General features: G+C 34.9%; 2 protein-coding genes and 1 pseudogene across 3 annotated transcripts; all 3 read left to right on the plus strand.

The window, feature by feature from the left end:
* The window catches only part of LOC145064688 (tryptophan synthase beta chain 1, chloroplastic pseudogene), a 35,857-nt pseudogene extending 17,379 nt beyond the window's left edge, over window positions 1–18,478 (plus strand).
* LOC145063662 (ribonuclease 3-like protein 2) lies at window positions 4,248–7,837 on the plus strand. The gene is made up of 5 exons (XM_079011257.1): window positions 4,248–4,572; window positions 5,047–5,501; window positions 6,716–6,868; window positions 7,428–7,557; window positions 7,671–7,837. Exons 2-5 carry the CDS (start codon window positions 5,076–5,078, stop codon window positions 7,835–7,837), a joined length of 876 nt encoding a protein of 291 aa, XP_078867383.1. The 5' UTR covers window positions 4,248–4,572; window positions 5,047–5,075.
* LOC145063663 (ribonuclease 3-like protein 2) lies at window positions 7,952–9,731 on the plus strand. 2 transcript variants are annotated; one of them, XM_079011259.1, is made up of 6 exons: window positions 7,952–8,158; window positions 8,602–8,751; window positions 8,849–8,978; window positions 9,136–9,212; window positions 9,296–9,322; window positions 9,433–9,567. In XM_079011259.1, the coding sequence occupies exons 1-6, from the start codon at window positions 7,952–7,954 to the stop codon at window positions 9,436–9,438; spliced, it is 597 nt and encodes a 198-aa protein (XP_078867385.1). In that variant the 3' UTR covers window positions 9,439–9,567. The 2 variants fall into 2 exon arrangements, with proteins under 2 accessions (XP_078867385.1, XP_078867384.1); XM_079011258.1 differs by having other exon boundaries at window positions 9,136–9,322; window positions 9,433–9,731.
* Window positions 18,479–22,530: the final 4,052 nt, after the last annotated feature.

Consider the following 22,530-nt stretch of genomic DNA (forward strand, 5'->3'; position numbering starts at 1 on the left):
ATTCATGATATTCAAATTTCGGATCCCAGGTAAATTTGGGTTTGTTTATTTCCCCCCTTGATCTTTGACATATGTGATGTTTAATCTATTATGTTTAAAGTTTAAAATAGGCTCAACTTATCCCGGAGTGGGTTCAGAACATTGCTTCTTAAAAGACATAGGGAGGGTGGAGTACGGTATCACCAATGATTCAGAAGACTAGGATGGTACAAATTTTGTGCTTTTTACTTATTTATTTACTTATTTATATTTACTGGTAGTTTTTTTTTTTTTTTTTTTTGTGTATTCACAACTTATCTTAGAATGTTGAAGGAAGAGAGGATAAAATTGCATGTAAGGACCGCCCATGTCGTGACTTACTTAAACAAGTTGTGTCCCACCCTAGCTGATGGCTTCAAGATCGTCATTGGCTGCAAGTGGTATCTGTCAACAGATGTGGATGATTAGTATCAGTTTTTTAAAAGGTTTAAATACAAATCAAATTTTGCTTTAAAGACGATAGATGTTTACTTTTGAAATGTTTTTTTGAAGTGGGTTATAGCTACTGTGCTCTAGTTTTTGTTGAAATGGTAGAATATGATGTTTTCTTTTTTAAGTAGTTTGAAAGATATTGGGCTTTGGTTTTAATGTCATCTCTTTCAAAAATCAAGAATAGGGGGGATTTCAAATCTAAGCAATGAAATTGAAATCCACATTTTTAGAAGATTCGTTTTCTTTTAAGTGACATAATTGTCTTTCTTTCATATTTTTAGAAATATCTATTTATTTTATTAAAAAAAAATATATGCCAAGAGATAAGGTGGTATTTTTGTAAAAGCATTATTTAGATTAAGTGGGAGTTGATTTATCAGGAAGCTATTTTTATACTTCCATTGAATAACTAATATATATATATATATATATATATATATATATATATATATATATATATATATATATATATATATATATGAGAGAGAGAGAGAGAGAAAGATGTAGGTACCGTTAAAATTAAAAATAAAATAGAGATCTTAAGATTCAACATCAGCCACGTGTTTCACATATGCCGCTTTAACCTTCCGGTGCCCCGGCACGACAAGTGTGTTATAATTATAAATGATTATGTAGTGCCGCCCGTTCCTTTATCCTCGGCCACCATCCCCACAACCGGAACCGGTACCGGCCCGGGAACCGAACTTGGTGGAAAATAGGAACCGAACCGGACTGCTAGTTCTACCGGTTTCGGTTCCTACTGGTTCTTGTCGTGTCTTGAATGTTGGAACCGATCCTCGAGAAATAGCAACATACAGTTCTGGCTTTTGTCGGTTCTACCGGTTCCAGATCCTACCAGTTCTCGGTTCCAAAAATCCACAAGAATATCATCCCGGTCCCGGCCCGATCGGTTCTCTCTGGTTCCGGCTCCGGTTTTGGTCGGTTCTCCGGTCCAAATGCTCATCCCTAGTCATAATCATATATGATTACTCAATCTATGAACAAACATCTATTTATAATCATTTATGATTAGACATATACGTATAAACATGTATAATCATATATGATTATCTCTCTTTTCCATATAATAATTTACAATTAGGCATACTCCCCCGCTATCGGTACGCTGAAACGTTAGAGCGGCAAATGAGAAATTTATGGCTGAGGCTGAATCTCAAGATCTCTATATTTTTTAATCTCAAGTGCACCGTCCTCTATATATATATATATATATATATATATATATATATATATATATATATATATATATATATAGAGAGAGAGAGAGAGAGAGAGAGAGAGAAGATTAAATGAGAAAAAATAGAACCTAAGAACAATTATTTTTTAGCTTATAATTATATTTTTAATTTATTATATGTATGTTTACAAATGGTATGATCGGAAATAGATACAAATCGTAGCCCGTTTTAATAAACATAAAATAGGAGTGTCATGATAGTAAATATTATGAAATCTAAACTCATTTTCTTAAACACATAATATTTTATTCAAAATCAAATCTATATCTAATCTCTCTATCCTATCAACAAGCTCATTTATTCTTATCCTTAGGGATGAGCATATGGACCGGGGAATCGGTCGGAACCGGTACCGGAATCGGAACCGGCACCGGAACCGGAACCCGATGGAACCGGTCGGGTCGGGACCGGGACATTGTTTTTGTGTATTTTTGGAACCGGAAACCGGTAGGAACCGGAACCGGTAGAACCGGCAAAAACCGGAACCGTATGATGCTATTTTTAGAGGACCGGTTCCAACATTTGAAGACACGACAAGAACCGGTAGGAACCGGGAACCGGTAGAACCGCCGGGCCGGTTCGGTTCTTGATTTTGGCCGAAGCCGGTTCCCGGTTCCGGTTCGGTTCGGGCCGGTTTGGTCCTTTTGCTCGTCCCTACTTATCTTACTTTCTCTAGCCATCTTCGATAGCAAGATTACGACGAACGACACGACCGTTGGCGACATCCGCATTATCATTTCCTCAGGCAAATTCTCCGACTTCGCCTTCCCTTTCCCTTATCGCTACCCAACAGCCAACGAAACACAGATATAAGATCTGATGAAAACATTGTTGAACCAACGACATCACTGCCAAACCTCTACTATCACCACCGACATTAGCATGTTACCGCGTCTAGATCCATCATTGTCTAAACTCACAAAATCGTCGACCACCATATCGATGTTCTTCGGTCTACCACCGTCTTAAATCGTTGTTTCCTCCTCTGCTGCTACATCTCACCGTTGTCTCCAATGAGTTAAAACATCGATTTTGATATAGATCTTCAATGCAAGTCAAGGAACAACAACATAAAGGCTTTGATGGAAGTGCGGTAATAGAGATGGATCTGTTTGAACATCACAATTTAATTTATTTCAAGCTAGGCGTCATTGTAGTGTGGTGATATTTGAGTATAATTTTTGGTTTGTGTGTGCTAGGTGGAAATTTTGATAGGAATGGAGGAAGTTACAATACTTCAACCAGTTCCAGATACTCATGTTCCAGTCATGAAATTTAAATTTGATGGAATATGTATTGATTTTTTACCTTCTCCCCCATATTCGGAGATATGAATAGTATTATCTCATATATGGGGTAATACTATTCATATCTCCAAATATGGGGATGAAGTTTTAGTTGTCGGGTTTAGTCCTCCATTTTATATATTTATAACATTTCTAGTTTATTTTATCTATTAGATTTAATTTAAATATAATATTTAATATTTATAATATTTTTGTTATATAATAAATTATATTAATTAATCATAAATATAAAATTTATTTTTATTTATCGAATTCATATAAAAATTTAAATACATATTAAAATCATGAAACACGATAACTATTTACAAAAGCTTATAGTTAAGATATATCTTACAAACACGATCTCATATGCTAATAAACATGTAATTAACTTTGTATATGTGTAATATTTTTATAAATGCATGTATAATATTTATTTATAAGTGTATTAAAAATATAATCTTGTTTATTTAATATTATTGAAATGAAAAATATAGATTATATATTTGTTAAAACTAAATTAGTAGAAGAGTGTACTTGACAATTTATGTAAGTTGAAAGAATGGAATATACTAGGTGGGTGTTTGTGATAGTTTTTCAAAAAAGTTTATTAGCTTTTTATAATAAGCTAAAAAAATGTTTGTGTATTTAAAAAGCGTTTTTTAAAACAATTTTTTGGATAGAAAAAGTAAAGCTTTAAAAAAGTTGAAATTTTTTAGCTTTTTAGCTTTTTAACTATTTTACTCCTGAAAAAACTGTTTTTCTTATCCAAACACTTTTTAAAATTAGTTTTTCCTAAAAGCCATAAGTTAATAAGTATTTTTCTTAAAAATCACTTTTGAGATAAAAAAAGCTAACCCAAACATATCTTATATTTTTTGGGATAAAATATGAAAAAGGATTTGAAGATGAAATACTTAAAATATAGAGTAAATTACACGAATGGTCCCTGTGGTTTAGGGTAATTTGCATGTTTGGTCCCTAACTTATTTTTTTAACTCGGAAGGTCTCTACTATTTGTTGTTTATACGAGTTTGGTCACTTTCTTACCTAAAAAGACTATTTCGCCCTTGATTTTTTAATTTATTTAAATAAACACACCCCAACCCACCCCCTCACCTTGCCTTACCTACCCCACCATTTTTCCCTATTTAAATATTAATCTTTTTAGGTAAGATAGAGACTAAACGCGTAACAAAAACAAACAATAAGGACAAAGCGCATAACAAAAACAAATAGTAGGAACCTTCTGAGTTAAAAAAATAAGTTAGAAACCAAACGCACAAATTACCTAAAACCATAGGACCATTCGTGTAATTTACTCTAAAATATAAAATAGGATTAAAGATAAAGCACTGTAATGGGGTTGGGTACTTAGATGTTTTAAACTAAAACCCTCTCCTTCCTCACCCTCCTGTCTTGTTCCCTGCGTAACCATGATACACAGACATTGACTTTACAGTTGAAGGAATTGACTCTGAGTCACCGAGTATTGTTCCCCGTTACGAGTAGAACAACACACTGTAGCGTTTGGAGACTTCTCAGAGACAACAGAGGTAAATTCGTATTTATGTTTTCGGTTTAAGTTTTGATCAATGTTGATGATATGTGTTTCCCGGGTAATATATTGTTTGGGTTCATGTTACGATCATCATGGAAACCTATTGCCACGTTTAATTGTGATTAAAGTAGAAAGCATCGTGTATCCATGGGAAGCCGAGGTTCATATGAGAATGATAATTGTGTACAAAATATTATGAATGCTATTTTCAATTTCCTTCCTCATATTCACTTTGAAATTTTATTTTAATTTTCCGGAGGTTATTATTTTTCTTTTCAATTTCTTATTTGTTGAGACTAAATTATATATTTTCTGTTTTGGGTTAAACCCGCACAACTTCATTTAATGTGTCTTACTGGTTAAGTCCAAGATTGCACTAATGTTGTGGATGTAGGAAAGAATGTATTTATTTATTAAAATTAAAACATCCTCTTTTTGTTTCTTCCTATTTTAACAACGTACTTTACAGAAGTGTAGACTTTAATTTCTCAAAAGAAAATGTTCCCGGATGTACACGAAACAGAATCCGAGAAGATTGTGTACACATACAACATCGATGATTTGGTGATGGAAGAAAGTCAATCATCCGGTCAATGCATGACAAATATGGAAGATTCCATTGCAGCTGTGGAAGCCATATTGAAGTATAAGTTCAACAACAAAAGTTTGTTGGAAGCAGCCTTAACGCATTCTTCTTACAGTGGGTCCCACTCTCAGTCGTACCAACGTCTTGAACTCCTAGGTGATTCTGTTCTTGGACTTGTCATTGCGAATGTTGTCTACTTGGCTTACCCTGACCTTGACCCTGGTCAAATCTCTAACCTCCGTGCCGCCAATATTAGTAATGAAAAACTTGCACGCGTGGCGGTCTGCAGCGGCCTTTACAAATATGTCCGCCACAAAAACATTTCTCTCAATGATAAGGTATTATGTAATATCTACATACAATACAATTTGTATCTTTATTTAGGGGGAAAAAAACCATAAACCCAAAATGTTATTCCTTGATGCTCAAAAAAATCATTACGGTATTTTTGTGTCCATTAAAATCTTTATGTTTCAGATTTTGGATAAAATGATGCTTCACAATTAGATAACCCAACCAAAAGACTTGGTTGCATATTGCCATGCATCCAATTTAGCCATGTTTTTATAGAAAAGGGTAGTTTGGGAAATAAAGAGCATATTTGATCGTGGAAGGGCAAATTAGGCATTTTAGGTTTAATTTCTGTTACAGGCTCAGCCTATAAGATAGGAGAGAATTAACGCCTTGTTCCCCAGTTTTTTTTGTAAATTCATCAAAGGAAAGGGAAGGAAAATTTTGACCGAAAGAAAGGGAGGGGGAGGAAAATATTCATTATACCGTATTCCCGAGTTCGAAGGAAATGAAAAGAAATGAGAGGAAAATTTAATGTTTTCATGTTCCCGAGTTAGGAGGAAAAAGAAAATAAAACTTGAAATTTTCCTTCCCCTCACTTTCTTCCCAAATCCGCCCAATTTGGGAGGAAAATTTGGAAGGAAAATATGACTCCAAAACCCTTCCCCTCCCTTCACTTTCCTTCCATTAATGAAACTCGGGAACACGATTTTCCTTCGATACCCCTCACTTTCCCTCCGTATCCTCCCGATTCCCTCTTTAAGTAGAACTCGGGAACAAGGTGTAAGAGTATCTTGATTTTGTTAGAGGATTTTATCCCCTGGGAGAGTGGCTTCTCGAATCTGCCATTTTATCTATTTTTCTTAATCATTTGAATGCTATTGAGTGAAATTTCACTATGTTTTTCCCTATGTTGGAGTGATTTATTGTGTTTTTCGTGTTTAACATTGAGTAAGCACATAGCACATATCCTACATGGAATTAAAAATCTTACATGACAAACTATAATTGCTATTCCATATAAGTTATATATATATTTTAAATTAAGAATGCCATGTAATCTTTTTTAACTTCACTTAAGCATTAATTTAACCGAAATCAGAAAATATAATGGTTTTAAAGGATGCAAAAATATCATAATGGTTTTTTGAGCAATGAGGGATAACACGTCGTGGTTTTCTGGCATTTCCCCCTATATTTATGTCATTATTTGTTATTTTTTGTAACTGAAATTGGAGAATATGGAGCTTGTTATTATTAGGTTAGGGAATTTGTGATTGCGGTAGAAGAAGAAGATGGGATGGTAGTGTATGGTGGAAAGATGAAAGCTCCAAAGGTGCTTGCTGATATTGTTGGATCAGTTGCTGGAGCTGTATATGAAGATTGTGGGTTCAATTTGCAAATCCTATGGGTGGTGAGTGGTTTGGATCCTATACATCTCTTCAAATTCGATTAAAGATTACAAACTTTTTTTTAAAAAAAATCAGATATTGGAGTGAGATCGAGAGAAGCGGATTCCTGTAAATCATGGGGGGTTTTTCTTTTTGACTTAATTGCTTAATGGGTTAAAGAACTTAATCTGGACAGAATAACTTGATGGGTTAAGCTAAAAAACTTGGCTTAATGTTTTAAGACACTAACCCTTAACTATTTACCTACTTCCCTTCTTTTTCCTCCCAACTCCTCACGTTAGAATTGATGAATATTATGAATTTTGTTTTTTTTTTTTTTTTTTTATAAATATAAGGGTAAAATGGTCATTTTTTCTGGTTCAGATGGTTTCTTCTGTCTATAAAAGAAACAAATCTTATGACAATGCTGCAGTGCAGAGGAGGCAGCCATTGGATCGCAGATCGTGGCATGTTTGGCGATCCATGTGACTATGGAGTGACCTGATACTCAAAATCAAAATCAAATTGGTGATGATACATGTGTTGACTATGCTCAATTGCTTTGACTTTTTTTGTTTTCAGGTAATTAGAGAGCTACTTGAACCGATGGTTATGCTAAGTGTTCTCGAGAACCAGCCACATCCGATTACCATGCTATATGAGGTATGCAAAAAAGAGGGGGAAATTGTCGACATAAAGTACTGGAGGAAAGGTTAGAGCTTCTCTATAATAAAATGCCTTATTATAAAACTAATATTATATGCATTTGCATCCCTTTAGAGAAAAGAGATGCAAATAGTAATATAACCGTATTTGCACCTTTAGGTGAAAGAAGCATTGCAAGTGTATACGTAGATGGAAGATTTATTGCCTCCGGGTCTTCAGACTACAAAGATAATGCCAAACTTCATGCAGCTGAGGTTGCTTTATCTAAGTTAACAAGGCTAAATGCAAAAAGTCAACCCATGAATGTTGATTGTTACAAGAGTTGATCATCATCCAGTAAATGCATGAAAAGTATGGAAGATTCCATTCCATAGCAGCTGTGGAAGCCATATTGAAGTACAACTTCAACAACAAAAGTTTGTTGGAAGCAGCCTTAACACATGTACGAACGCCTCGAGCTCCTTGGTGATGCTGTTCTTGGACTCGCCATAACTAATGCTGTCTACTTGGCTTACCCTGACCTTGACCATGGTCAAATCTCTCTTTTCTGTGCTGCAAATATTAGCAATGAAAATCTTGCTTATGTGGCAGTCCGCAACCAGCTTTACAAATATATCCGCCACAAAACCATTGATCTCAATGATAAGGTATTTGTATTACTATACTGTCTGTTTATATACAATCTATATCTTTGTTCAGGGAAAATACCGAAAAACCCATTATGTTATTTGTGTGCCATTAAAATCATTATATTTTCGGATTTTGGTTAAACTGATGCTTCAAAATTGGTTGCATGTCCTACATGGAATTAAAAAAGCTTACATTGCATTTTAATTTTCAGAAACTGTGTAATTAATTGCTATAGATGTAATCTTTTCAACCCCATGTAGGCAATAGGCTATGCAAAGCATTAATTTAACCAAAACCAGAAAATATAATGGTTTTAATAGATGTGGAAATAACATGATGTTTTTTTTTTAGCATTGGGGGACAATATGTTGAGTTTTTTCCTCAGAAAAAATGTATTTATGTCGTTATTCATTATTTTTTTGTAATTGAAATTGGAGAATATGGTGCTTGTTATTATTAGGTTAGGGAATTTGTGATCGCGGTTGAAGAAGATGAGATGGTAGATTATGGTGAACAAATGAAAGCTCCAAAGGTACTTGCTGATATTGTTGAATCAGTTGCTGGAGCTGTTTATGAAGATTGTGGGTTCAATTTGCAAAAACTGTGGGTGGTGAGTGGTTGTCAATTGTGATCCTATACATCTCTTCAAATTTTGATTAGATTACATGTATTGACGATGATCAATTGCTTTGACTTTCTGTTTTCAGGTAATTAGAGAGCTACTTGAACCGATGATTATGCTGAATGTGCTAGAGAAACAGTCACAACCTGTTACCATGATATATGAGGCATGTGAAAAAGAGGGGAAAATTGTTGACACAAAGAAGGGGAGGAAAGGTTAGAGTTTCTTTAACAAATGCCAACTTCTTTCCCAATACAACTACTATTATATGCATTTGCATCCTTGAAAAGAGATGCAAATAGTAATATACCATATCTAATATATTTGCAAGCATTTATGTTGATGGAAGATTTATTGCTTCTGGCTCTTCAGAGAAAAAAGAGAATGTCAAACTTCATGCAGCTGAGGTTGCTTTATCTAATTTAACAAGGCTAAAAAGCACTGATGCAGTAAGTCTACACATGGATGTTGATTGTGGTGAAGCCACTGAGATTAAAGGTGCTAAACTAAAAATACATCAATTTTGTAACAGGAGAAAGTGGCCAAAAGGGACTTACAGGTATGTAAATATTTTGCCTTTATTGCTATTTTGATCATGTTGTATATTAATTAAAATGGAAACCAAATAAATTACAAAATCTGTTTAATCTTAATGTTTTTTTCTTGCAGAATTGAGCAAGAATTGGGTCCTGCACACAATAGAAGATACATAGCATCCGTGCAAATTGAACTTTCTGATAAGATATTTTTCACCAAGGGAGAAGAGAGGTCAAAAGTTAAGGCTGCTGAAAATTCTGCAGCCTCAATTATGTTTTCTTCTTTAAGAGATTTAGGATATTAATGAATGTCTAAAAACAAACAACTAACATATATGGATGTCTGGAAAGATATATGAATGTCAAAGCAAACAACTCACATATGTATCTAACATTTTCCTCGTTTGATCATTACAAGAGTTAATTTGATAACGTTTTTTAGCCTTCTTTATCATTAGTTTATAGGGAAAATGACAAAAATGCCCTACAAAGTTTTTAGGGTTGGTTGATTTAGCCCCTAAAGTTTTTGTCGGGCTTTATGGGTCCCTAAACTAGGATACGGTCTGCTCTTTTAGTCCGTGTAACCTGTAATAGTCGGTAAGTGACTATTTAGACTACAAAAACTCACATTGTTCCCCTATACAGCCAAAAAAATAAGTTCGGAGATTATCTAGCCAATTAGTGGTTGTAATCAAAGGAATGGATGGAATCAGGGAGCTTGAAAAATATTGTGCCCTAATTTTGATTATTCTCACTTCGGCTTTACTCATTTGGGCTTATGTCAAAGCCGGCGGATTTGGTCAAGTTCTCTCGATGTCTTCCCGCCTCTCGTTGTTGGAGTTCTGGTTGCTTTTTTTCCCGTCGCTGACTGCAAGCTTTTGGGTGACATTAGAACTTAACATCCCCGATTTCACTCGTTACGCCAAGAGCCAAAAGGATCAAATCATCGGTCGACTACTGATTCTCCTAGGTGCATTCATGTTCGTCAGCTTAGCAGTGACGAAATCGACGCAAGTCATCTTCGGTCGTGTAATCTCGAACCCGATTGAATTATTGGGAGAAATTGGTGGGATTTCAACCATGATTTTCTCCATCATCGGAATCACGCTAGCCACCATCACAGCTAACATTGCAGCCAACGTCGTAGCTCCGGGAAATGCCTTTGTGAACCTGAGTCCATCGTTGTTCACTTTCCAACGAGGTACGTTGTTAAATGTGTTGCTTGGAATTGCGTTCCAACCATGGTGACTTCTGCAATTGACTGAAAGCTTTGTGTACACTTGGCTTGTGGGTTATTCTGCGTTATTTGGCAAGATAATATCCGAACTTATTTTTTTTGGCTTTATAGGGGCACAATGTGTTGCTTGGAATTGCGTTCGAACCATGGTGACTTCTGCAATTGAGTGAAAGCTTTGTGTACACTTGGCTTGTGGGTTATTCTGCGTTATTTGGCAAGATAATATCTGAACTTATTTTTTTGGCTTTATAGAGGCACAATGTGAGTTTTTTTGGTCTAAATGGTCACTGAACCGGCTATTACAGGTTGACAGGTACTAAAAGAGCAAGTCGTATCCTAGTTTAGGGACCCATAATGTCCGACAAAACTTTAGGGACCGAATCGACTAACCCTAGAAATTCTGTAAGTCATTTTGTCATTTTCCCTTAGTTTATATATGTAAATATAAAACTAGTTTTCAGTCTATTGGAGTTTGGTTAAATGTGAACCAGTTTTTATCGGATTTTTGCATGAGATATGAATTTCAAGTATAACCATTTACGGATTTCGATAATTTGGGTTTTTAATAATTCGTCGGATTAGCCTCTATAAAATACTCCTAAGTCGCAAAAAAGCTTTATAAAAACATTGTTGAGTTGTAAAAATAGTTAAGGATTCAGATTTAGATGGTTAGGTTTTTTAAAAGTTGATTTTGGATAAACGAACAAAACGTCAAAAAAGTTAAAAGTATTCATTAGTTATAAAAAAAACTTTATAAAAAAACATATTGTAAAAAAAGTTACGGCTTCGGATAATCTGGTTTTTTAAAAGCCAGTTTCATATAAACGAACAAAATGTCAAAAAAATAACGAAACATCAACAAAAAACATATAAAAAATAATGTATGTAAGTGATTTACTTTACTATTTTATAATCATTATTTTATAATCAATATTCTTGCAACTAGTTTCAAACTAATGGGTTGACCCTAAACAAGCCTATAACTACAATCAAACGCAACAAGACCTACATCTAAACAAACCTTAATCATTATAAGAAAATCCATACATTACTACAAAAACCTCACGTTTTTGTTCTATTTAGGGAGGAATTGCTAGCTTAGGTAATAAACCATGCAAGTGTAGAAGGAATTAGCTGGAATATTGAAGGACTATGTTGGTAGGGAAATGCCATTATATTTTGCAGGACGACTTATCAAGCATTATAAACGTCCCAATGGTGAAGGGTCATATATTTATCTTAAAAGAGATGACCTTAACCACACCCATGCACATAAGATAAATAATGTAGTTGCTCGATGAGGGCTCATCGGAAAAGCAATGAGAGGATCAAGGAAACTAGGGTGACGATGTTGAATGTATCTCACCGGTGGGGTTTGTTGGTGATTTGTTATCATCAATATTTTTTAAGTGTAATGGGATTACTTTGTTGACCAAAGGTATCTTGATAAATATTAAACAAGTGAGGAAGGTGTGGAGTACACACTTGTTTAAGTTTGATCAAGTTTTCAAAGTACACTGCCATTTAGGGGCGAAGCCCCTAAACAGACGGGGGTCCGGGGGCAGCGCCCCTGGGAGCGGGGTCCAAGGGGCGGCAGCCCCTGGCGGGTGGGGTCGAGAATTGACCATTGTTTGACCCTTATCCAAACTTCCGTTTTATGTCAGTTTTTACAGTTTATGACAGTTTTCAGACAAAGATCATAAATTCGGTTTTGGTCTCATTTTTTGGTACAACGAAATAATCCTCAAAGCATTCCAAATTCTTGTTGCTCTGAGTCTTATCCGATTGAAGAATATTGGGAGTACCACCCAAATGCTTTAATCTGAAAGTGTTTTACACAATTCTCGAAATTCCAAGCCTTACTATACCCCAAATCTAACAGGGTTCTCATAAAGTGAGGATATGTGTGAAGTGGGCCCTATTTTCTTATTTTAAATTCTGAAAAATATAAAGAGTTTAAAATATTTAAAAAAATGTTTTAAAATATCATTAAGGGCAACATAGTCTTTCAATTTGTTCTTTTCAAAGTCTTTTCAATCTTTTCTTTTTTGAATTTGTTAGGGACGAAAACAGAAGGAAAGTCCACAGGAACCATTTCAGTAATTTTTGCAAACTACAAGAGTCATTTTAATAATTTGTACTAAACTTTTATATATAGTTGAGTAAATTACTAAAATCGTCCAGTTTTGTCAAAATTGTACGTTTCATCCATAATTTTTTTTTTCAAATTTCTTCCCTTTATTTTTCTTCTTTTTTTCTCATTTCTTTCCTTTCCAGATCTGCTTGTGGGTGTTGTGGTGGATTTTATTTAAGATTCTCGAGCTGGTGTGGTGGAGGATTTCATTTGAGGTTTGCTAAGGGGTTTTCCATATATGATTTCAAGTTCCTAGTGGTGTATGATGGTGGTTGGCAATGACTGTTGGTGGTAGTGGTGGTTTCCGATGATCGTTGGTGGTAATGGTGATTTCCGGTGACCGGTGGTAGTGGTGGTTTCTGGTGATTGGTGGTGGTAGTGTTGGTAGTGGTTAGAGTGAGAGTGGGTCCCACTTACCTTATAAATTACTTAATTAATTTTCTTTAATTAGTAAACTAATCTAATAAAAAAAATATAAGAATAATATAGTCTTTTTATGTATGTGAAAGACGAATAATACAAAATAAATAATAATAAAAATAATAAAACCATAAGAATGCAGGGGCGGAGCCAGAATTTTATAATAAGGGGGGCTTACACTGAAATAAAATATTAATATATTCTTTATATCCAAATAACATAATAGAGCTTATAAAATTCAAAAAGAAATTGATAAAGAAAAAACATCCAAATATGAGCTACATTGACTTATACAATGAATCAATCTTCAAATATTTCCAGACAATCATAAGCACCGATTCTCATCCATTAACCTTCTAGAATTAAAATAATTTGTTAGAACATAGATACATATTGTATTATGTTTCATTTCGTAAGAACTCAATTATATAGAATTTATAAAAGTATAAGAAGTAGTTCATTGTTCACTTTAAATTGGGCTCGTCTTGTTTCATAGAATGAAAATCATTTGTTCTTTTATCTGTGAAAAATCTCTCTCTCTCTCTCTCTCAACCTTTAAGATAATCATCACCTATGGTATTTCGAAGATGTGTTTTCACTATTTTTGTTGTTGATAATGTTCTTTCAGGTTGTGAATATGTATTGTGAACATTTTGCCTAATATTATCACTAATCGAATGTAATGTAGGTCATTCACATCTTTTTTTTCGTTTAAAAAAGAATGTAAAATCGAATGTTTTTTTTTTCTTATTCATGACTTACCTTAAAGTTATAAAAACCCAAATTACTAACTATAATACTATCATTAATTTAAATTGCAGATTACATAAATTAACAAAATAAAAGAACTAAATATGTAATAAGGATTAAAAAGTTCTTATCATTGAATTTAGAGTTAACCTTTCAAATTTGAAGAACATAGCATTAATTTGAAGATGGTAGCTTTGAAGCAACCAAACCAAAATTTCTTAATTGTGCCGTCGATGACTATTGTTGATATTATTTAACTAAAAGTATCTATTTTATAATATTGGAGGTAGGATTTTAGTAATCTAAAGGTTAATTAAATAGATAAACGGGGCTAGTGGACTTTATATATGTGTTCGATGTGGGTTAATTTAATTGGATAACTATATAGCAAGTAAAACAAATGGTATTAGGGGGGGGGGGGGGGGGGGCAAAGCACCGGCTAGCCCATCCATTCCCTCCGCCATTGTAAGAATGATCTGAGTGCAAAAAAAAAAAAAAAAAAAATCAAACTTGCAATTCTGACCAAAACATAGAAACGATTTCAATAATTTACTCTATATAGTTATATTCTCCTTCAGTTTTGATTCAACTCCGATCAAATACATACAGGTTAGAGTGTGTTGTTTGGTAAGCATGTTTGGGGGAAATGACTTATTAGAGTAATTAACTGTTGCCCTTGTACTCAATTGGTCGCTTTTTTTTTGTTGTATCTCATTTACCATTGAACTTGTTGTAGGTGTTCACAGAAACCATTGAAACCGGCTATTAAAGGTTTCCGGCAATTTCTTATCTCCGGCAACTCTCCGGTTGTCTTCTCCGGCGAGCCTACGGCAAAAATGAGATTTTCGACGGATCCTTGTGTCTCGGTTTGATGACTTATGGCAGCAACAAGCAGCATGAGGTGGTAATGGTGGTTTACCGGCGTCAAAAGGGAGGTGGCAGGTGGGTTCCGGTGATGGCAGGAGGAGGTGGCAGGTGGCCTGCTGCTTGCGTCCCTTCTTCCTTTTTCTGGCAGCAAATCGATAGGAGGGAGAGAGGGGAGGGTGGAGAAAGCTAAGCAGCAACACCGACGGTGGATGCCGCTTGGATGTCAGTCGAGAAAAGTTCGCCGGAAAAACTCATTTTTGCCGGAGGCTCGCCGGAGAAAACAACCGGAGAGTCGTCGGAGATAAGAAATTGTCGGAAACCTTTAATAGCCGGTTTCAATGGTTTCTGTGAACATCTACAACAAGTTCAATGGTAAATGAGATACAAAAAAAAGTGACCGATTGAGTACAAGGGCAATAATTAATTACCCTAATAAGTCATTTCCCCGCATGTTTGCTATCAAGTAACTAAGCTTGTTGCACACCGCCCTTAGCTCTCGCTAGAAGGCTCGCTAAGATACACTCCTTGCCAGCTTAACGAGAAGAGAAAATGAAGAAGCTTTGCTTTGATTGGCTGTTGCATTTTTTACTACTTTGCTATATTTTTTAATTTTTTATTTTTTATTTTTCAAAATAAAAATACGCATTATCAATCCTTACATTTTTCAATATAAAAGACAAAGCTGAAGTAGTAATAAAATACATACACACACACACACACATATATATATATATATATATATATATATATATATATATATATATATATATATATAATAAAGAAAAACTTACGTGCTAAGCTAGGCCGGGCAATCGTGTCGTGTTTGGGTTGGCGTGTCGCGGGTTGGCGGGTCAAAATATGTCAACCCAAACACGACCCATTTAAATATACAGGTCACAGGTTGGCGGGTTTGGAACATAAACCCATATATGACCCACCAACCCATTTATTTATACGGGTTCACAAGTTGGCGGGTTCGTGGGTCGGATTTGGGTTCATGGGTCCAAATTTTAGATATTTAAGTCTTAAACATCCAAATAAAAATTAAAAACATTCATAGAAACATGTTACAGACTTAGCTTTATAGGTTACGACTTATGACATTAGACCATCCACCACGAGTCATAATATCAAAATAGTCAAATGATCTATGAATAAATGACATATATTATGTAATACTTATTAAATATTAATACTTGATACATAAATACATTTAAAAATAAAATAATTTTTTTATTAACAAAATAAACGGGTTGGCGGGTTAACCCGTTTATTTTTTGAGAAACCCATATATGACCCGTTTAATAAACAGGTTGGCGGGTTAGCGGGTTGGTGGGTTGAAAAACTCAACCCAAACCCATTTATTTCATGTCGTGTCGCGGGTCGTGTCGCGTGTCGTGTCGAGAATTGCCAGCCCTATGCTAAGCTACCACTCCGTCTCCCTCCCGCCTTAAACACCAATTGCATAACCGTCGTCGTTCTCGTTGACTCCGATCCTATGGCGTTCTCATTGACAACCCTAGCTCACATAACTGCCGCCGTTGCCTGTCCCACCAACTCTGCTTCTCCACCAATTTTTAATCCCTATCCTTCACAACTATCCCCTCAATGATGAGATTTGGGTTCCGCTCGTCGTTTGCGTTTTCTTGTGTTCTCTCGAAACAATCAATGGGGCAAGTGGTGTCAGCTCTCCAGCAGCCCGATTCATTCGCCTGTTTTGGTAACTATGGTGGGAAGCATGTCCCACAAACCAAAGCAGATCTTGGTCCATGGAATCCCAAGAAGGTAAGAACTCCAACCTGTCCGATGTTTCTTCGGGCTTGATTCCCCTTCTATGGGACAGTAGACAGGCTAGCTACTGGTGAGAAGCGATCTATCAATCCCTTCTCTTTAGGGCTTGGTATTGGAAAAGACCTCCTCTCAGAATTCTTCATGCGGCTATGGCAGATAACGGGCACTCTCAATCCAATAAGAAAAGTTCTAAAGCTCTTCGCCATACCTCTATCTCCAACAAACATTCATTATGGCAAGGCGTACTGATTCGAGTAAAGACTTTCCTGTTCTTATGAAAGATAGTCGTATGTTAGGAAGAATTCAATGTCAAGCTGAAGACTTTACAAGGGGAAGGTAGTTGGTAAGCCCTTTTAGTCGATCTAGGCATAACACTTTCACCACTCTTAGGCAAGCGACTAAAGCAAGCCGAAATGTGCCGTTCATTCTAGTAGCTTAGACCTTTGTTGAGCCTCCTTACCTTAGAAGGACAATCAAAATCCGGTGTGTTGGTTAACGGCTTCCGAAGTGACTAATCGTAGCCAACTTATTCAAGATCTATACTTTCTCTTATTAGAAATAACATGTATATTATTGCGGAGATGAAAGAAGTAGACGAAAAACTAGAGATGAGAGAAGCGAGCCCTGAAAGAGAAGGAGAGGAAGGAAACTAAGGGCTAACCCAACACCAACCCAATAGAGCTAGCCAGCAATCTGAGGCTAAGAGATGGGTCAATCTCCTATTGTTCGCGCTCTCCGAGCTTGAGTCCGCTTTCAAAGCCCTCCCTACCGACCATGAGTTCCAGGTTTCATGTGTTGATCGTTATAGAAAAGTCCTCTTTTTTATGTTAATGTTCATGATTTTAGCAAACCGTATCAGTTAGTTGAAACAATGCTCCAATTTTACAGTAGCGCTTGCTTATTGATATGTTAAGGAGGGGTATCTCCAAAGACACTCTAACTCTAAGCGTAATTGGTTAAATGTTGCTTATTTTTTGCATTTCATGCAATAAAATGGTTTTGTATATGCAACCATTATGCAACTTTTAACCTGAGTATGTCATGGCATTCTACCCATTAAATGCTTATTTATGCAATGATTTTTTTTTCATTTCTTATACCAATTTATGCAATAATAATGTTTCACCTTTTTTACATATGCAACGGTGTTTCGCTTTTTTGCCAATGTATGCACCTACTGCCAATTTCAACTGGTTGAACATGTTTCTGGCAAACTGCTGCACATTTTTGGTCCTATAATAAAATGTGGTTGCATATTTCATCTAAAAAAACAACTTTGCTGCATAAATTGGGAAAAGAGTGAAATGTCGTTGCATAAGAGCGATTTAACCCTAGAATAAATGTAAAATATAGGTATCAAAGTAATTTTACTGAAGTATTTGACAACCACAATGATTGCAACTGGTATGAAACTGATCATTTGATCCTAAACAATGAATGATATAACCATAAGAAAAAGTAGAAGCTGGGTACCCAATCATTGATCACTTGCAAGACGGTGCTTCCATACAGACATAATTTTTGTAAGAAAATGTGTACAATATATTATATTACTAAAAAATCAGCGATTTGTGGTGATTTATGGAATAAATTATGTAAGTGCAGAAGGAATTAAATGGTATATTAAGGAGTTATGTTTGGAGCGAGAGACCTCTACTTTTTCCAAAACGACTTACAGAGTATTATCAAGGTCCGAATGGTGAAGGGCCAGAAATCTATCTTAAAAGGGAAGATATTAACCCTGGAAACTTACATAAGATCAACAATGTTGTTGCCCAAGCTTTGTTGGCCAATAGATTAGGGAAAAAACGAATCATTGCTGAAATGGGTGATGGGGATGGGGAACATGGAGTAGCAACAACAACTGTATGTGCACAATATGGCATGCAATGCGTTATTTACATTGCTGCTCAAGATATGGAAAGGCAAGCCATTGATCTACGCAGAATGAAGAGCAATGGAGCCGAGGTTCTTTGCTGAAGATAAAGAAGTCAGATTGATTGGAATCAAATGCCATGGGCCTGTTTAATGAATTTGCTGAAGATAAAGAAGTCGGATTGATTGGAATTGAGCCTTCAGGCTCTTTGCTTGATATAGCCAAACAAAAACGTGCAACCACTTTAACAGAAGAAAGAGAGGTTGGGGTTGGACCCATGACCTACTACTTGTTACAAGATGACGGTCAAATTGTTGACCTTCTTTCCATTATTGCGGGGTAATGCAACAAATAGCTATGTACTTGACAACTTTTTTTCTTGCTAAAGTTTTTCAAAACCCACACCACCCCACCACACCTTTAATCAAACATCTTGAAAAAACAAATGAAAAAAAACTCGTTTTTTGATTCTTAAAGTGTAGGGTGATGTGATTTTGTAAAAAAAAAGTACTACAAATTAGTCCATTGGTTGGATTTTCAACCTTTTTTGTTCCTAAATTTTGTCCTTTGGTCGTTTAGGTTAACACCCGTACTGTTAAGTCTGTTTAAAATAACCTTTTTACCCATGTGTTATTTCATCTCATCCATCTTCATCCGGTAACAATTTAGGGTTCATGAACATGAAGAAGAAGAAGATTAAAAAGGGGTACAAACGGCCCATCTCCGCATTTTGTGTTATTTTATTGATTGTTTTGTGTTGTGCAGAAAATCGGAATTAATATATAAAAATAATTTAATTAGTCAAGGATACAATAATCAACCAAGATCTTCTCTTGATTCTGACGAAATTTACTATGTTCCCTTCATTGAATGTGGAATACGAAATTATATGAGGAATTTTTGTGTGGTTTTTCCGAACCCGAAATCTGGTCTTTGGTGATCTATTTATAGATATACATCGACTGTTTTTCCGTCCAAAAACTGCTAACAAAAAATAACTGACAAGACAATTAAAATGAATTTAACATATTTTTAATAAAATTAAAAAAGTCAAAATCGGAATTAATATATAAAAATAATTTAATTAGTCAAGGAGACCCCAAAGGCCAATCTTTTGACCATTAAATATATATATATATATATATATATATATATATATATATATAAGTTTTAGAAGACTAATTTGACTAGCCCAATCACCAAATCCAACACAATCACTTTAATCCAAGCCTTTGATCTAATTAACAAACAACTAGAATGAGGCTTTTTAAGGGAATATAAGTTTTATCTATCTTCCAATATGGGACAAGTCTCAAAGAAAAAGTTTACCATTTAACAAAGTTCCAACACACAATATATAAATCAGGGAAAATGACTCTTGAGGGTAATTAACTTTTGCGTTTGTACTCATTTGGTCCCTTTCCTTTTTTTTTGTATTCAATATACCATCGAACTTGTTGTTTGTGTTCACCATAACCCTTTTGACCGGCTTTTGACATGTGATAGCCGGTCAAAGGGTTATGGTGAACACAAACAACAAGTTCGATGGTATATTGAGTACAAAAAAAAGTAAAGGGACCAAATGAGAACAAATGCAACAGTTGGTCACCCTCCTGATTCATTTTCCCTTTACTCACTTACATCAAATCCCACGTCATCTCCTACTGATATTAATGACTATGAGATTCATTCTTGTTTCTCTTCAAAACATAACTCACGAAAGGACATTATTCATGCATGTACAACTTTGTAATGCACTTGAATATTTATTAGCGGAATTTTGACTAAGCAGACGCATTTCATGACTACATTTACATTTCCAATCAAATGATTTATCGTATCATGGATTCTAGACAAGTCTACAAACGAGTGGAATCACAAGTGCTATGATTTTTGAGTTTACTTAGCTTTAAGATCGAACTCATGGGATAAGATACAACATCAATATGTACAGTATCATGCTGCTTTTGTAGACACATCACCATAATATTGTACATATTGATGTTGTATCTTATCCCATGAGTTCGATCTTAAAGCTAAGTAAACTCAAAAATCACAGCACTTGTGGTTCCACTCGTTTGTAGACTTGTCTAGAATCCATGATACGATAAATCATTTGATTGGAAATGTAAATGTAGTCATGAAATGTGTCTGCTTAGTCAAGATTCCCCTAATAAATATTCAAGTGCATTACAAAGTTTTACATGTATGAATAATGTCTTTTCGTAGGTTATGTTTTGAAGAGAAGCAAGAATGAATCTCATAAAGTCATTAATATCAGTAGGAGATGATGTGAGATTTGTTGTAAATGAGTAAAGGGAAAATGAATCAGGAGGGTAACCAACTGTTGGATTTGTTCTCATTTGGTCTCTTTTTTTTTGTACTCAATATACCATCGAACTTGTTGTTTGTGTTCACCATAACCCTTTGACCGGCTATCACAGGTCAAAAGGGTTATGGTGAACTCAAACAACAAGTTCGATGGTATACTGAATAAAAAAAAAATGAATACAAACGCAAAAGTTAATTAACCTCGAGAGTCATTTTACCTGTAAATCGTTACCACTCCTTTAATTTATTTAAGGGATAATGACTTGAGAGGGTAACATACTATTCCATTTTGTCACATTTGGTCACTAAACTTTTTTTCGTGCTCTAATAGCCATTTAACTTGTTCATTCGTGTAAATTTCACCCCTACGACTGATTATAGCCGGTTTCAATGGACTGGTCGATCCTACGTGTCAGTATGATCCTACGTGGCATGTAGGCTAATGTTATTAAAAGAGGGGTGTATGCGGTTCCTTGATTGTGCCCTAATACCCCCGATGGCTTCCTCCTACAGCTTCTCATCATCCCTCAATCGATCAAGCAAGAAATCAACTGCGCACGATACAAAAACTTGTGATTGTGGGTTCCCTGCACGTATTCTAACATCAAAAACACCAAAGAATCCAGGGAGGCATTTCATGGTGTGCAATGAGGTAAACTATTTCACTTGAATCTTCTCCTTTTTCTGATTCTTTTTTCCTAATTTGAAATCTCATTACGAGTTATTTGTGTTGAAGGGTAAATGCATATATTGGAAATGGTTGGATGTAGAACCTGTAGAAATGTCTCTAATGGAAGTGGTGGAGGGAATGAAAGTTGAATTAATAGCATTAAAGACTGAAGTAGAGAAGGTGAAGGAAGACATGGAACAAATGAAGAAGGAAAAGTGCTCTGATGCCATTGCAATGAAGGAAAAAATATATAAGTTTACCATAGGATTTCTTTTTTTGTTCATCGTGTATATGATGAAATGATGTGAATGATGTATTGAAAGATGTTGTTTGAATGGAATGAATGTATTATCTTAACTTCTTATTGGAATCACAAAGTAGTAATTTTGACTGGAATGGAATCACAAAGTAGTAATTTTGACTGGAATGGAATCATAAAGTAGTAATTTTGACTAGAATGGAATCACAAAGTAGTAATTTTGACTGGAATGGAATCACAAAGTAGTAATTTTGACTGGAATGGAATCACAAAGTAGTAATTTTGACTGGAATGGAATCACAAAGTAGTAATTTTGACTGGAATGAAGGCATATATGTACAATTAATAGCATTACACATCAAAGACTTCTTTCTAACTCCAGTCAAAAGCTTAGCTAATTCCAGTCAACATCTTAGCTAATATGACCATAATCTTTCATAATGCTCTATTAGACTTCCTTCAATTAATAACATTACACATCAAGATGTTTAAATAACTTGTAATAGATTAGAAAATAGGAATTGACGAAAATATACCCTTGGTAGTAAAAACTGATTAACTGTCATTATCCCTTAATAACATTACACATCAACATGTTTAAATAACTTGTAATAGATTAGAAAATAGGAATTGACGAAAATACCTTTGGTAGTAAAAACTGATTAACTGTCATTATCCCTTAATAACATTACACATCAACATGTTTAAATAACTTGTAATAGACTAGAAAATAGGAATTGACGAAACTACCCTTGGTAGTAAAAACTGATTAACTGTCATTATCCCTTAATAACATTACACATCAAGATGTTTAAATAACTTGTAATAGATTAGAAAATAGGAATTGACGAAAATACCCTTGGTAGTAAAAACTGATTAACTGTCATTATCCCTTA

This window comes from Lactuca serriola, chromosome 7 (assembly GCF_051521515.1).
Source record: "Lactuca serriola cultivar US96UC23 chromosome 7, Lser_US96UC23_V15, whole genome shotgun sequence".
Taxonomy (NCBI): domain Eukaryota; kingdom Viridiplantae; phylum Streptophyta; class Magnoliopsida; order Asterales; family Asteraceae; genus Lactuca; species Lactuca serriola.

Bases quoted from the DNA above. Each gene is read 5' to 3' on its own strand.
- LOC145063662 (XM_079011257.1), top strand. From the start codon at position 5,076: ATGTTCCCGGATGTACACGAAACAGAATCCGAGAAGATTGTGTACACA. The intron at 5,502-6,715 runs GTATTATGTAAT...TGTTATTATTAG, and splicing joins ACATTTCTCTCAATGATAAG to GTTAGGGAATTTGTGATTGC. The intron at 7,558-7,670 runs GTTAGAGCTTCT...TTGCACCTTTAG, and splicing joins CATAAAGTACTGGAGGAAAG to GTGAAAGAAGCATTGCAAGT.
- LOC145063663 (XM_079011258.1), top strand. From the start codon at position 7,952: ATGTACGAACGCCTCGAGCTCCTTGGTGATGCTGTTCTTGGACTCGCC. The intron at 8,159-8,601 runs GTATTTGTATTA...TGTTATTATTAG, and splicing joins CCATTGATCTCAATGATAAG to GTTAGGGAATTTGTGATCGC. The intron at 8,752-8,848 runs GTGAGTGGTTGT...TTCTGTTTTCAG, and splicing joins ATTTGCAAAAACTGTGGGTG to GTAATTAGAGAGCTACTTGA.